Consider the following 16,439-nt stretch of genomic DNA (forward strand, 5'->3'; position numbering starts at 1 on the left):
TGCAAAGGCCTTGCCACTGTGTTGCAGGAGAGATATGCTTGGCAGGGTCCCAGACTGCATTCCTGGACCAAATACCTGAAGATGTTCTGTATTCTGCAACATTTGAAAGTACCTTTCCAACATCAAGTTCTAAGTGTGTTGCTTGTTTTGTAATCCAGTCAAATGCAGTAGCAGTGCTATCATCACTAACATTTTTACCTTTGAATCTTGGATCCAGAAGATTTGTAGCAGCATGAATTGATTGGCAACAAAATTCTTCCCGTCTGTTAAAGTCTTTCACTTTTCTTTCTTCTGTACTTGTAAGTGGAGATGCACTTAAAATCAACTGTTTTTGAGAATCTATCTGGGCCATTTGGTAAGGAATGTCTGACAGAAGTGCGTGGTCTGATTCAGATGCAATGAGTGCTGAAGAAATTTGCTTTAGAATGTTCAGGGAGTTCTGCAGCTGAACCCAGAAGGCATCCTCATCAGGGACAGTGTTCCTTACACTTCCGGGTACTTTAAGATCCTCACTTATTACTGTTTTCTGAAGAGCTTCTTTGTTTTTTAGTAAAGTTTCAAATGAGATCGCCACTCCACCGCATCTAGTTTTACTACAGAGTTTGAGTGTTACTATTTTATTCTTTGCATTCTTTTCTTTCTGTTTCTTCTTAAAGACTGCAGCTACAATGTGAGTAGCTTTTACATGTTTTGTAACTTCTTTTGCTCTTCTATAGATCTTTTGCTGTGTCCAACTTCATGATGCCATTAAAAAGCAAGTTGAGCCCATGGGATGCACATCCTATTGCAGTAATATGTGAATATTTATCCATTGTGATCTCCCATGCTGCTTCCATGTTACTTGCATTGTCAGTCAGCAAAGCAAATATTTTACCACTCCCAATCTTGTGTAGGACTTCACATATTTTACTACTGATAGTACAGTACACCTGTTCTCTCCTGTTACAACACCTCAACCAGTTTTTTTTTTACAGAAGCGTTGAAATCACAAAGTTTATGATTCCTTCTCCCTGCACATTTGTCCATCCATCTGTAAGTACTGCAAGACACAGTGCTTCATTGATTTTTTCCTTGCACAGGTGTTCATATTCTGACTCTAAAAGAGGCTTGCTCAAAGAATGTCTGTTGGGCAAATGTTATGACAGTCTTAGTAATTTAAAAGCTTCCTGCCAGTATGCATTTTCAGTTATTGAAAATGGCATCCCAGAAGCATATATTGGTCTTGCAAGAACTTGGTCATTTTTTTCCTGATCTTTAGGTGTCATCTTGTCTACAAATGAAGATATTGAGAGTCTTTTGTATACAGTTGCTTGCAATATTTGGTTACTTGAGGATGTTGATTGGGCAACCTTTGTATTGCTGATGTTATAGGAGAAGAAGAAGAACCAGCAGCAGCAGTAGGAGGACTTCTGGACTGAGAATGCTGGAAAAGGCTACTTGCACTCTCATCATCATGATCTACCTCCTCCTCACTTACACCCATAGAGGATTTTTTTAATGTCTGCAGGACACTTCTTACATACAAGGATGTGTTTGGTCATCCTAGTTGCATTTGGAAATGCATATTTCATTTGACAGTATTTGCAAATTGCATTTTTTTTCAGAATAACTCAGTGTGGAAATGCTTCCATATGCTAGAAGTTGGTTGTGCCATTTTGCTGAGGTAGAAAAAAGAAAAGTGCAATTTAGCGGCTAGCTTGCATATATGAACACTAAGCTACAGCATGTACAAATTTAGTAATGGATGGAAGAGAGGCCTACTCACACTTAACTGTGTACAACTTTCCTGCACTGCAGGCCTCACTTCACTGCTAAGGTTGAGTGATTTGTCACGAAACATCAGACTAGTAGAAATTCAATTATGAATTACATAGGTTATGAAAATATACTGATGCAACTAAAATATATTGTAATATACTGAATTCAGAAAAATTTAAACACTTCCCTTTCAATAAACAAGAATACTTTCTTTCAGCTCCTTTGTGCTGCTTCTGCACTTCTGTGGATCTCAAGATGATGGGACCAGGAGGAGGCAGGATCCTTCCAACTCCAAAACCTTTAGATTTGCTCTGTCTCCTCTCCTGAGGTTTTTGAGCAACAAGGGCAATACGCTCCTTGTTTCTATTATCTACAGGAATGAATGGATGCTGCTGCCGGTGTTCACTCCCAGTCCTTTGAGGCCTAGTCAGGAGGACAGGAGCAGATCCACCAACCTCTAGATCAAAAGTCAACAATGGAGGAAGTCCACAAGCAAAGAAGGCACTGAATCCTTCTTCCTTCTCTTCTGAAAATGGCAGTGCCCGCTGGGGGCAGAAATGCATCTTGCTCTTGCGTTTGAGAGTTGTACTGTACTGCTTGTCCTCAGTGTACAGGAATTGTAATGATCTGATACTGTAGATAGTCTTGCATAAAAGTCTTCCTATTACAATACTTATTAGAAAACAGTTTTGGGGAGTACAGGGTAGATATATGAACACCTTGTCGTAAACATTTTATTCATCATACTAAAAGAAAATATTTCGTAAGAGGTTTTTTACATTTTTCCAAAAACTTTAAACTTTTCCAATTTTTTGGAAAAAAACAAAAAAAAGGTCCTCAGAAAAAAATGGGTATTTTTCCAGGCCTTCACATCTCTACGTATTCCTGAAAGATTATGGAATTAAGTCATATTTTAAGGTGGTGACATCACAATTTTCTTCCTTGGCTGCCATTTCTTTTATCGTGTTAATGGTTTTGTGCTTGGAAGAAGGTTCAAATCAAAGAAGGAAGTCCAGGCTTCAAGGCGGGAGGAGCTGCTGTTCCCAGATAATATAAAACAATGGAAAAATAAATATTCTCCCCCCGCCAAGACTATTCTAGAGCAAGTTCCTTTCCAATCTCCGAAGTTTTAGTGTGGAATGTTGTACAGACTAGATACATTTCAAAGCCATACCAACCTTGATTTATTAATTTCAGTTCATATGTGCATGATAAAGAATATTATCTCTTGTGTTTTTTTTCCACCATTGGTCATAATCTGATGTTCAGTTACAGGATGTATTCCTACTCTTTCATTGCAGCAGTTATTTAATTATGGTCATTTTGCTATGGCTTAATACTTCTGTAAATATGAGATTTATCCTGAAGGTATTCAACACGTCTACTTTAAGATAATTAACAGGCATTAGTTTTCATTGCTGAGATTACATAGCTTATCTTCACTTAGGGTAATGTTCTTCAGTGATAAGTACATATTAGCATATTTACTCACATCCAAGGCAAGGTGTCCTGTTCTCGCTCCCCCCAGCCTCCATTCAGTTTGGCCGAAGGGAAGCCCCTCATGTTGGATTTGAGTACAAGGCAGAGGGAAGAGCAGGCAGCTGCTGCACTGTTATTTCCCAGACTAGCCATCCAAAACTGAGGTGATGTGTTTTAAATGAGAACTGATTTCCACACCAGGATTGGCGGTGCTGTAATGGCTGCCAGGAGCTGTGCTGCTTTCCCTTTCTGGCCACATAGAGGAGGGCAAGATCCTGCTGTTCAGGTTATTCAGTCTCTCCATCCAAGCTCCAGCTCAGGCTTTAACCCTGTTGTTGCTGTTAGTGAACTGACAGCAGCTTTTGGCTGCTCAGCTGAAAGGGAAGGCAGTGATGCCAAAGAGTAAACTGTCTCTGTTCCATGCAGCCTTATTCAGCCATGACGCTAGAAATTTTTTTTTCTTCATTCTGCCTTCCGTTTTAAAATCAAGTTGTGTGTCTTATTTTAGGATGTGTGGTATGCAAGAAAATACAGTGCTTAAAGTGTAGCTTATACGTAAATAATAATGCCTGTAGTCCTACTACCAGGATAACTGGCTGCACAGCACTGACTGCAACCAAACAGCTCTAGGCTTGTTTTGCACTAGATTTGGTGATTCTTCATGGGTAACCTAGAGCAGGGTTGTTGAAGTCTGTACTGGTGATTTAGTTAAATAGTACTTTTTCTTAACTCTGATGTCAGGAAGCCCTAAGATCCAGGACCACTAATCCCAGTTTGCCCTTTGCAGATGCATGTTAAGTCATCTGTCCTTGCAATATTACAGCTTGGAATGTAATGTTCTGTCTAGACTTTTCTCTTAATATTTTCAGTTTGTATGTGGTCCCTGGCCTGCTGCTGCTACTGTCTGCTGGAGGAGATGATACAGTTTAATAGTGGGTTAATTCCATTATGTCTAAACTGCTTGAATAGAACCATAATGTTAAGCAAGGGACATGCGTGCATTTAGCATAGTACAATAAATGTTTCTGACTTCATGCACATAACTGAAAGAGGATAATCTTTCTAATATGTGGCCTGCTAATGCAGAACTTTATCTCTCTCACATGCAAAAAGGGGGTTGCAGCAATGTGATACAGCATCAGAGCTTTGTTGGCCTGTCGAGAATAATTCTATAATTCTGTAGCACAAAATTTTGTTGCATCTAGACTAGACTATGCTAGATCATGGTGGTCTGTCTCATGAAGAACCCTGAATCTGATTTTAAAAAAATCATCTTTTCTGATAGCATCACTCCTAAAATAATGTTTGACTTTGCTTACTCTCAATGTAGAACCTTATGCAGCTTATCTTTGTTTTATCCTCCCTTTTATATCTGAGTTTTTTCACTCATGATTTTCATCTCAGGGCACAGATGGAGCCTGGGTCTGCAGTTGGAGCACTATGTGCTCAGAGTATTGGTGAGCCTGGCACACAGATGACCCTGAAGACTTTCCACTTTGCTGGTGTTGCTTCCATGAACATCACTCTGGGTGTACCACGAATCAAAGAAATTATTAATGCCTCCAAAGCAATTAGGTATGGGGCTATATTTAAGTAAAACTAAACTGAGCACTAGAAATATTCATCATACAGTCTTTCTGACTGTATTTACTGTTTGATTATAAATTCCAACATTTATACTATTCTTACAAGCCTTAAAGAATATTTTTTAAGAATTAACTGTCAATTTTGGGGGTTGAATGCTTTCTTAAGAGAAGTAGTTGTCTCTTTGACTTCATATCCTAGCATGTGAAACAAACTGCTGTCTGCTTTAGGTAGAAAGTGACTTATCTTTGTGTTTTGTTTATTTTTTCTTTATTTATTTTGTATAGCACACCTATTATCACAGCACAGTTGGATATAGATGATGATTCAGATTTTGCCCGTCTGGTTAAGGGAAGAATTGAGAAAACCTTATTAGGAGAGGTAGGCAACACCTTATTGTGGTAATGCGCTAAATTTAAAATCTTTAGTGTGCTTCAGACTTTGGTGTAATGGACAGTTGTTCTTCGTGGATGCTAAGTATTCCATATGGATCTCTTAATTTGCAGATATCAGAGTACATCGAAGAAGTGTTTCTTCCAGATGACTGCTTTATTCTGGTCAAGCTGTCTTTGGAGCGGATCAGATTGCTGAGACTAGAGGTGAGTGTGCCACTTCTGATCCAATAAACATAAAAAAATAGACATATTTAAAGTAAAAAAATCAGTGGCCATGAAATAAAAAAATATATATATATAGCTCCATTCAGTACTTACAATAGGAGTTTTCAGTATTTCTTTGTACAATGAAAACAGTGTGCAAGTTTCCCACCTTTTTTAGTATTCTCAATTTACTAAATAAAGAACAAATTGCACAAAAATATGGTAGTCTTGTAATTAAGCTATGGCTAAAATTATTTTCTCTTAAGGCGGCTGTGCCACACAGCCTCCAGAACATAAAATTGGTCCTTTTTCACTAAAAGTAAATTTAAAAGTGTATGTCACCTCTTTATAGCACTTTTATTTTAAGGACATGGACCTGTATTGGCTCTTCACATAGGGGTGGACTTCACCTAAATATTAAATTGAGTTTGCACTGCTTTGCAAGATTTCCATTTGTTACATTCATCCAGGTGAGCTAATATCCTGGTTGGCTAATGGAATAGAAATATGATTTCTGCAGAACTTAGTGGGTTTAGAGATATTAAGTGAAAAGATAGTCTAGTAATCAAGTGACTTATATTTTGCCACAGGTGAACGCAGAGACTGTACGATACTCTATTTGCATATCAAAGCTAAGAGTAAAGCCAGGAGATGTTGCTGTTCATGGAGAGGCAGTTGTGTGTGTGACCCCTCGTGAGAACAGCAAGAGTTCAATGTATTATGTCTTGCAGTCCCTGAAAGAAGAGCTGCCAAAGGCAAGTGAGCTGTTGTGTCACATCAGGCAATTAGTAATCGTTTCAGTTTCGTGAGGAAAATAAGAATGTTCCTATATAATACTGAGGTCAATTTTTGATCTAGTTGTCTGAGCCCAGAACTCTTGGGGCGCCTATACATGAATGCATTGGCTGCTCTGACGCACTGGAATTCCAGCATGTCAAAGCAGACTGACTCCATGGGGTCTACTGGAGCATGGCAATTGCTGCGCTCCAGCAGCCTCTTGCCTCTCACGTATCAGTGTCCTTGCTCTTTAAAAATGGTGGCAGGGGCTCATTGAACGAGCTTTAGTTCAAGTGTCCCCGCTCCCATTTTTAAATGTGGGGATCGTAATACAGGAGATACAGTGGTGTTTTAATTAGAGCAGCTCTCAGAGCCACCCTAATTAAAGCGCTGCCCTCCCCACCCCCAGAGCATGTGTAAAAGTGCCATTTCATTCTAATTCCATTGATGCTGCTGACTTGCTGCTGATTTAATTAAAAATGGAAATTGTACTGTTTTCTTTAAAATATTTGCATGAATTTGCTTTAGTCGTAACACATTCTGCAGGTGCAAAGTGTTATGTAAGCATGAAATACTTTTTCTAGCTAAAGATAGACCAGGTTTCAAAAGGATCGTGAGACCCGAATCAGTCAAACTGTAAAGCTTCTAGCGAGGATCATGTCCAGTTTCCTTTAAAACATATTAACTGACACTCCATACTGGAGGAGGATTAAGAACAAGAGGCAGATAACTATGGTACTGCCTTTCTAGAGAGAAGATAAAATATATTAGTGTGGTGAAGGTTGATCTTTCTCTGGCTGTAGACAGTATTCAATACTCAGTAATAGTGTTTGATTTGTGTATCAATTTTTTAGGCCACTAGAGGAAGTAGGGTTTGTAAATATATTTGGTAGGGGCTGTTAATTCTTAAATGGAAGCTTTCTCATGTTGTCTGTTTAATATTGCATGAATGGCTTCAAGCTCATACAACCTCTTCTTTCATAAAGATTGTAGTGCAGGGTATCCCAGAGGTGTCTCGAGCTGTCATTCACATTGATGAACAGAGTGGAAAGCAGAAATACAAGCTTCTGGTGGAAGGTGATAACCTACGAGCTGTCATGGCCACCCATGGAGTCAAAGGAACTAAGACAACATCTAATAATACTTATGAGGTAATATGCAAGTGCACCTTCAGGTGTTGGTTTTGGACAGTTAGAGAAATTTACAGGCAGTCAAGTCTTCCTTCACTAGTAGCTGTCTGGATGTACTGATATAAGTAATTCAGCTGGCATCTTCACTCATTTTTAGTAAGCGAATATTTCTTGTTTTGTGTTTAATTTAAACAATCCTTCAAAAAGTGAAATTATGAAATTATGATATGAGGTGTTCGAGGTGGATCTGGTAAAATCTTTGATTCCATATGCCTTCAGCACATCACAACTTTATTTACCCAATATTATCACTTTATATAGGTTGAAAAAACACTGGGCATTGAAGCTGCTCGATCTACTATTATCAATGAGATTCAGTACACTATGGTAAACCATGGTATGAGCATTGATAGGAGGCATGTTATGCTGCTCTCGGATCTGATGACATACAAGGTTGGTACTGTGCTTTTTTGGCTTTCCATTAGCCTGTTTGTTCCAAAGTAATGTTAATAATGTCAATAGGAGACCTCTCAGCCATGAAGGATTATTAGGTTATAGGCTGAAAAAAGCAATCTCAGTGTTAATGAGTTGGTATGTTGAACTAAGTGTACAACTGGGTCAAAGCAGACTGCTGTTCTCAAACCTCATATAGTGAACACTGGAATATTTGTTTAATTTTGAAGTTCAGCAAGTCAGCTATAAAGGTCATAGAGTTAAGGTTGACTGCATGGGCTCCCAACCTGCAGTATGTCCCACCACTGTTTATAGGTCTCAGTGGTAGTATACTGCATGCCAGAGGGTAGAATTGTGACAAATAGAGCCAGTTTTATATAATGAAGTATGGGCAGCACTGTTTGCTGTGATACATTATCTGTTCTTTGAAGGGGAGGACAAAACTCTTCACTTAGTGGGGGAAATGATTTACTCTGTGCCAGATTGGGGGAAGGATAAGCCAAGGAAATGAGCTGAAGAATTTGAACTTTTTCCCTGAAAGCTGTAGGGCAGTAATTGTTGTAGCATTTTGGCTGCACTAGTCTCCTGTGCTACCTGAACTGTGCACCTAAATTGTTACCTTCCAGAGAAAGGAAAGAGGTCTCAGAGTACAGGGTGTACACATTAGCTAGGCCATGGAATTCAGTGGAAAGACAGATACCCAACATTAGTGTCCTCCTGCAAGCAAACACCATGAGCATCGAGGTGGTGATCATCCAACATCAACTTGGTTGGGCCAGCCATGTCATCCAGATGTCCAACTCCAGACTCCCGAAGCAAGTTTTATTCTCCCAGCTTAGCCAAAGCGAATGCTCAAGAGGAGGGCAGAGAAAGCGCTTCAAGGATGTGCTCAAAGATAACCTAAAAAAATGCAATATCAGTGTCAACTCATGGGGGAATATTGCCCATAACTGCCCCACATGGAGGAAGAGTCTGCTTCAGGGATCTCCATACTTTGAAACCTCAGGACAACAGGAGATGTGGGAAACAACAAAAACAGCATGTCACGGACCAAATCAAGAATCGAGCACCACACATCCCACACAAAAATAAATGTCTGAGCTGCAGTAGGGCCTGCTGATCCCAGATAGGCCTCATCAGCCATCTTCAAACACGCAGATAAAACAGTCATGGAAGACAGTAATCGTTGCCTGCAAGAGATTGCCAAAGAAGCATTTTTTTCTTTCATTGCTCCCAACCTCAGAACCAGTGTATTTCATTTGGGATTGAGGTGTTCAATGGGAGCAGAGACAGAATTAGACCCAATGTATTTACAAGCCAGTGGATTTTTTAGGGGTGTCCAAATGGGGAACTTATATCATTCTGTCATCTACTGATACCTGAAGTCAAATTAATCTACTAACAGTAACTGACAAGCTCAAGAAAGTTTTTGTTGTAGCCAGCTCAAACTCAGTAAAAGTTGGGTTTTTGTAATGGCTGATTTATAATCGAATATTTTTTGTTTTTGTTGTTTTATTCATATCCTTGCCAATTCCCTGGAGTCCATAAAATCTCTAGTAGTTGGTGACTGATCCTGCAGCTGAGAAATACATTTTTGGATTATATAAATTTCAGTTACTATCAAAACCTTAACTTTCAAAAGGCATAACTGAGAGGCAACCAAACGGAAACTGTTGTGTGCATTTTTGTTCAGTACTTTGTTACCCATTTCAAAAATGTATTATTTTTTGTCCCATCCACTTGCCTTGATTTTGCAGTGAGTGAAACCATAGCCTGCAAATGATGACTGTCTTTCTCTGTCCATTAATGTAGGGTGAAGTCCTTGGCATTACTAGGTTTGGGTTAGCAAAGATGAAGGAAAGCGTGCTAATGCTGGCATCTTTTGAAAAGACTGCAGACCATCTCTTTGATGCTGCCTACTTTGGACAGAAAGATTCTGTGTGTGGTAAGTATTGTAAGCTACACTGTTCTGTGTAGTCTTTGCTTAGCATCTTCAAAACTCTTTAAAGGAGTGTGTGCGCGTATGGCTTTTGTGCCAACTCTGTCTGTGTGCCTCTCAGAAAACAAATCTAGGTCACATGCTAGCAGCTGCAGAAGTGGAACTGGTTAAAACATCTTGATCCCAGAAAGTCTAACAAGCGCTAGCTTGGCCAATACCATTCAGTGGTGAGAGTCAATGGGAGCCCTGTCTGCTGCTTAGGATAGGATTTGGCACGTTGAATTTTTTCCCCCTTTAGCTGAATGAAATACTTGGAAATTTATTCCCTCTCTTTAGTTACCTGCCAATATCAGTGTTCCTATGTTTGCCCTGTGAGGTTTGTTGATTTTTAACACCTAACGCGGGTTAAATAATGGAGTTACCTGTTTAGTTTTTTAGATTCCCTTTTTGCTAGAACTTAGAAATAGGATAAATTTAACTTTCAACTGCAGTCCACACATGTACCATGCATAATGGACTTCATTAACTTCAGCAAAAAATGCTTAGAGGCCAAAGGCCTTCAACTCTTAGGTATTTGAGTGGCAAAGTGATGGGGGGGAAAAACCCTTGATAGTACTCTGCTCCAAACAGATAAATTCATTTTCATATTTCTATACCATCCAGGAACCCCAGGTGTATGTGAACTGCATCTCATTTGTACGTATTGTACAAATACAGAGCAAAATGAAAAATCCTGTGCAAAGAGTTTATGGTCTCCAGTTTATCTTCAAATGCATTTCTTTACTTATTTAAAAATGACTAAAGTAATATCAGTTGCAGTTTTTTTAGTTTCTTCATGGAGCTCAGGCAAGAATTAAAAAGTAAAAAGAAGCCCATTGTTTTCTGGGGCAGCTGTGCCTAGATAGTTACATAAATATTAGAATTTTGTCACTTGAGAAGCTGAAAGGTTATGCAATTAATTTTATATTCTCCTGCATGCTTTACAAATTATTTGGTCCCTGTCTCTCAACCCTCCCCTTCAAGATTTGTTGGTTTTATTTTATTTCCTCATTTAAGTTTTAGGAAGTGAGGCAGCAGGCAGATTTTACTCCTTATTTGTAGTGAGCCTAGCCTAATGGATACTCTGTGCTAATGAAGTATATAATGCTAACATAACATAGGTTTCTCTCTCCTTATGCCTTAAGGTAGGTGAAAAGAGGTGAATCCCATTGAGTGCTTTGTGAATAGGATATTTTCTAAATGGCTGGAAATGGATTAGAAAGCTTAGAATGACTGTAAACCATACTTGAAGAGCTGTCTCTTTCTGGTCCTCTATTCCTCCCTCATCAGTTAGTGTTCATTCAGGTTTTCACTGCTCTGACTGGTTAAACCAAAGGTCCTAGAGTTGATTTGCTCCATCCTCATCAATATGGAAAAGAAAATGTTTGCTCAGAGTCCCCTCTGAGTTTGTAAATCTCAGCTGAAGGACATGGAAACCAAAGGCCTTTTCATGCTAAGCTCTTTCTATGACGTTTTCATTCAAATAAGGAAATGGACTGGACAAAACACAATTGTTGTCTTGGTTCCAGAAGTAAAGAGATGGTCCTAGTAGCTTTGATTAAAATCAGGCTGTACATCTGGCTGACCTAGCAGCTTTCTGCCACACAAGGAGTCTTGATGAGATTCACAGAGGGAAACAGTTGCATCACTAGAGCAGGACCCTAGTGATTCCAAGACCAACCTAGGTGCTGAGAGGAAAGGAGTCCCATTCAGCACTTGACTATAGGCAGTAGCTGTGACTTGAAAGACTTAATAAAGGAGGACAAAGGATGTTGACCTTAAGAACAAGTTATGTAACCACTTTAATCCAGTATCACCTCCATGTTATGAGAGCTATGTAATGTGTTACTAGAAATGTAAGGGCGGGGGGGAACCTATTTAATGCATGCTTAAGCATAAGGTTTTGAATTAATTAAGTTAGGAAATGTGTGATAAAATGTAACTTTGAATTTTCTTATTCCATATGTTTCTTACTTCATACGGTCCCATTTGTAGAAAGGTATGAAATAAAGGCAAATAGTAATTTTGATCATAAGGATGCATAGAGAAGAAAGAATTGTTCTCAGGCAGTCTTTCATGTATACATGATTGAAGCTTTTGAAAAAATAGCAAGCAGATTCCTGAAAAAGCTAAAATAATAGCATGTTGTATGTATGCAGTAAGCATTGCAAATAGCTGTGATTTGCTTCCAAGTCGGATATGATTTAACCCAGTGATTAATCCCAGGGTATTGCAAGATCCTTTTAAGAGTGCCGTGAAATGTAATCACTATTAGGTATGCAAAAACCTACAAGTGATTTTCAAGATAGGAGTTGACACCTAGGAATCCATATTGTCAAAAACATTCTGACCTTTGTGGTCTTTGAGTTCTTTGTCACAGAAGAATTTTGTTGTTTTGGTTTTTGCTTTTTTGTTTTGTTTTTTGTTTCATTTTTTTTCCATGGTCAAGAAAAAAGTGAAAGCTAAGAGCTGGCATTTTTTCCAAGAAGTGCCCTGTGTCTAGTGAGAAGGGCCTTGAGCCTAAAAAGGTTGAGAACTGCTAATATTATGATGTGAGGATGAAATTTGTGTGTTTTAAGTCATCAACATGCAAAAACAGTGCTAAACTGAAAAAACTAAACTAAGAATATACTTCTATCTGGAAATCACACATTGCCAAATTAAACTTGACTTGACTTCATAGAAGCCTTTTGGTTTGAACTTTAGAAAGAACATAGGATATTTTACCCTCAGAAAGTTACCAGGTACTGACCAAAAAGATAGCATCTTCCTCAGAAAAATAAAACTGTAAATCATGTGGTTTGAGTTTGTCTTTCTTCCTGCTAAACTTTTAGCAAATAAAATAACATTTTCCATTTTAACATACTGGCTGTCACAATTATCTGGTTTAACTGCATCTGATGGGGAGAGAGGACCTGTAGTTTGCTAAGATTTACTTACAAGGTTTGAACAAGACTTTGCTTTGAGGCATGTACAGTGAAGTAAGAGAAAGTAGTTTGGAAACTTTTTAGACAATTCAATCTGCATTTGTTTCTTCCAGGTGTTTCAGAATGCATCATCATGGGGATTCCGATGAATATCGGAACTGGACTTTTCAAACTGCTGCACAAAGCAGACAAAGAATCAACTCCTCCTACCAGGCCTCTGATCTTTGATAGCAATGAATTCCATATTCCCATTATCGCATAGCACCTGGGCACAGCCCAGAATAGTAAGAAGCTGGGATATCTTTTAAGCCAAAGTGTATGAATCTCAACTCTGTATCCGAAATAAGTTTAAGACCTGCAACTTGGTACATGGAAGATCACAAAAGTTGGCTGAGTTTTTTCGTTACCAGTTGCAATACAGACTACTTTTAAAGGAGTTATTTCTCTATACTACAGAGAAGTAAATACTGATCTGAAATGATTTTCAATTTGACTGCACTTTGTTCTTAATAAGCAAGAATTTTCCATGCTACAAAAATAATACAAGTTGTATACTACAAAAAAAATAAAAGTAGTAATACATGGGCTGGAAGACCATAGGAATTGTTAATCCCTGACATAAATAACAAGGCAGTGCAGCAGGCAGTTGTTTTCCTGTTTTCTGCACCATCACAAGTAAAACATCCACTTTCTTATACTTTCTCAGCTTCTTGATACAGGGAGATGAAGCATTTCCAATACAGGTGCAGTATCATTGGTTTATTTTTATAGATGTAAGCTGTTGGACTGCTGCCACTACAGGATCATTGGCAAAATTAGTTAACTAATTCCAGAAGGCTACTAAGTAGTAGAAGGCTATCAAAAGCTGTCTCACCATCTTCTATCGTGCTTTTTCATGAAAGATCCCTATGGTTGCTGAGTTTTACAAGACTTCCTAGTTCATGTGATATGGGAAGTGAGGGGAAAGGTAGCATTAGCAATTTGTCTGCTAAAAAAAGAGAGAGTTTGGCTCAAGGATGCAGATGTGCCCTTTGTGCTGAACCTACTTATTGAGATTGATGCTGAAGTACCAAGATAAATGGTGACAGAAGTATGCTGGTTATTTTTGCCTGAACATTTTTTTCTTTAGTCTCTCATTTCCTTAAGGTTATATTTTTTGTTATTCAGCTTGATAGGAGAAGTGAAGTAATTCTGCTTCCAGAATCCTGATGTTAGGACTAAAGGGAAACTATATGTAAAACATCATTTTTTTTTTTAGGGAAGGGAATGCTGTATTTGGGAGATATTTGACTTTGATTGAACCGAGGGATAACAGGACAGCTATTAATCAATATTTTGGTACGGACAAGATAGTTACCACTATACTCTCTCTTTGGTCCTTTAGGTCTCCTATACATGTGCAGGGTGCTTGCTGTGATTCCAGTGCGTTAGTACAGACTCAAGTAATCTAGTGTGCTGGAGTGTGGAAATTAACATCCTCAACCACCCTCCAGCATCACGTGCATCAGCGTCCCCATGCTGAAAAATGGCAACAGGGCGCTTTTAAACTAAACTGAATCTCATTCAGCGTGCTTTAGTTCAAAGCTCCCTGGTGCTGTTTTTCAGCACAGGGGTGTTGATACACATCATGCTCCCGATAGCACAGCTCTTGGAATTGTGCTGATTAAAGCCCTCCTCCCCCCCAGCATCTCCCAGAGCACACATTTTCAGTTGGAAGAGTGAATAAATACCCTTAGACCATGAAGCTTCCCTTAAGCATCTATAATTGGAAAATCCTGGTAGCGCTACTGACTAGTCAGAAGAATGAGATTCCAAAATGTAACGTTTTGTATTTTGAATTTACATGATATACAGTTTGGAAAGTGAAATAGGTACACACCCTTTCCTCATGAGAGTCAGCTAACTCATGCACTGTCTCTGAGATACTAGATCTGGATGAAGATAAATGTTGAACACTGAACATCTGAAAGACAGACTTGTGGTATAACAAGCTACTTTACCTTTTTATGCTCTCTCACTATTATCTAGAGTTTTAAGTTGCTGCTCATTCCATCTTAGCTATTTTGTAGGCTCAGATTTGGTTAAGACATTCAAAGCAATCATTTGTGAATGGAGGCAAGATATATTTAGAAATGGCTTTGAAAGGAAGTTGCAATAGTCAATATATGATTAATAGGAATGATGAATGAGCTCTAGAAGGTTTGTCATAAATCCCTAAAGCATGCATCCATGGTATTTGCTCAAATACAGGGGTATATATCAATAGAAGCATAAAGATAAATTAACCTTTTGGCAGTTTATTCCAGAAAACCAACTTATGTCTGTTCATGTATGATGTTCTTGTATATAATAGAAAATAGTATTTTACTGGAATTAAGTATCCTGATGGTACACTATGCTGGTGTTTTGGTCATTTCCATTAGCTCTTCTAATCCTTAAGTGCTATTTATTGCTATATTCTCTTAAGAGTTCTGGTACAATGAGGATTTTTTTGGAAGTTACAGAGTGGAAAGTAGAGCTGGCGCTTCTCTTTGAGAGAGAACTATATGTGTAAAAATGTTTTTAAAATGTTTCTTTTTTGTGGTATAACAGTTGTTACACTGCTGAATTGCTTAACGTGTCAGTTTTATTTCTCCAAATGGCTGGTAGATTACTAAAAGTTATTTGAGGCTTTTACTTTTTTATGAATAAAGTAGAAGTAGCAAGCTACTTTTCATGCATGGACATGAAAGAAATGAACTAAGATGGTATTAAAACAGTGGTTTATCTTTTAACCTGCTGAAATTAACATAACTTTCCTCCCTTCCAACCTATAGGAGTCCTTTGAGACTGAAAATGCATTAAAACCATTTTGTTCTAATGCAGTTTCTGCAAATTTAGCCTGGTACATTTAGGGAATGAGTGTAAAAGCTATTGTTTTTGTGGTTAGCAATGTTGCTTGGATAGCAAGAGGCTTTCAAATGCCTTTTTAAAACTTGAGGTGCTATGGAGAACAGGCCAAAGAGAGTACTCTGAAATGTAATGGCTATGGATAAGACTGCAGTCATAAACCCTGAGAAAAATTTTGGGACTGACGCAGACTGTGTGCACACCTTTAGGGGTGACTTGGCCTCTGGGAAAGGATGCATGTGTGCTGTTATTTTTTGTATAGCATCTAATAGAAAGATGCAGAGTAGTGTTTCGAGGCCAGCCGTATTGTCTCCAAAGTATGAGTTGCAGCTATGATGACTTTTCTGTTTCTGATTAATCATCCTCCATCTTCACAAAAAGACCTACGTGAAAGTCAACATAGCTACCCTAAAATGTGAGCAACCTTGGATGAATTGTTGTGACAGATGGCTATATAGATTCAGTCTGGTGCCTAAAATCAGTATGGTAGGATCTGGCACTAAACACACTGCAAGTACATCTTTTTTTTGGAAACAACAAAATACAAACCTGCAGAGTAAGTTTGTTCATCAGTGGTTTTTGTGCTGCCTGCTAGTAGATGACCTTTTGCAGACTGGTAGACCTGTATCAAAGTTGTGTTGTCTTTTTCTTTTTTCTTTTCTTCTTTAAATATATGAAAATATGACAGTGGAAGAAAATTGAGAAGAAACCCTAATGAATTCCATTATGTAGATTAATATTTGATTGTAGCATGGAAGATTCTTGTGATTCTGTTTTGTGTTGTGTTGCAGCAAATAAAGATTTTTTTTTTTTAGGATGTTTGAGCCTTATATTGGAACAAATGGCTGCCTCCAGTTTTATGTAA

The 16,439-nt window shown here is 38.4% G+C and overlaps 1 protein-coding gene across 1 annotated transcript in view; it reads left to right on the plus strand.

Annotated features, from left to right (window-relative positions):
• The window catches only part of POLR3A (RNA polymerase III subunit A), a 63,154-nt gene extending 49,727 nt beyond the window's left edge, over nucleotides 1-13,427 (plus strand). The window contains exons 24-31 of the mRNA XM_019502359.1: nucleotides 4,642-4,812; nucleotides 5,109-5,202; nucleotides 5,328-5,420; nucleotides 6,011-6,175; nucleotides 7,184-7,348; nucleotides 7,649-7,780; nucleotides 9,593-9,725; nucleotides 12,799-13,427. Coding sequence (XP_019357904.1) covers nucleotides 4,642-4,812; nucleotides 5,109-5,202; nucleotides 5,328-5,420; nucleotides 6,011-6,175; nucleotides 7,184-7,348; nucleotides 7,649-7,780; nucleotides 9,593-9,725; nucleotides 12,799-12,947 — 1,102 coding nt within the window. The 3' untranslated portion in view covers nucleotides 12,948-13,427. The remainder of the gene's footprint in view (nucleotides 1-4,641; nucleotides 4,813-5,108; nucleotides 5,203-5,327; nucleotides 5,421-6,010; nucleotides 6,176-7,183; nucleotides 7,349-7,648; nucleotides 7,781-9,592; nucleotides 9,726-12,798) is intronic.
• The last annotated feature ends 3,012 nt before the right edge of the window (nucleotides 13,428-16,439 follow it).

This window comes from Gavialis gangeticus, unplaced genomic scaffold (genome assembly GCF_001723915.1).
Source record: "Gavialis gangeticus isolate Ggan-Ray unplaced genomic scaffold, GavGan_comp1, whole genome shotgun sequence".
Taxonomy (NCBI): domain Eukaryota; kingdom Metazoa; phylum Chordata; order Crocodylia; family Gavialidae; genus Gavialis; species Gavialis gangeticus.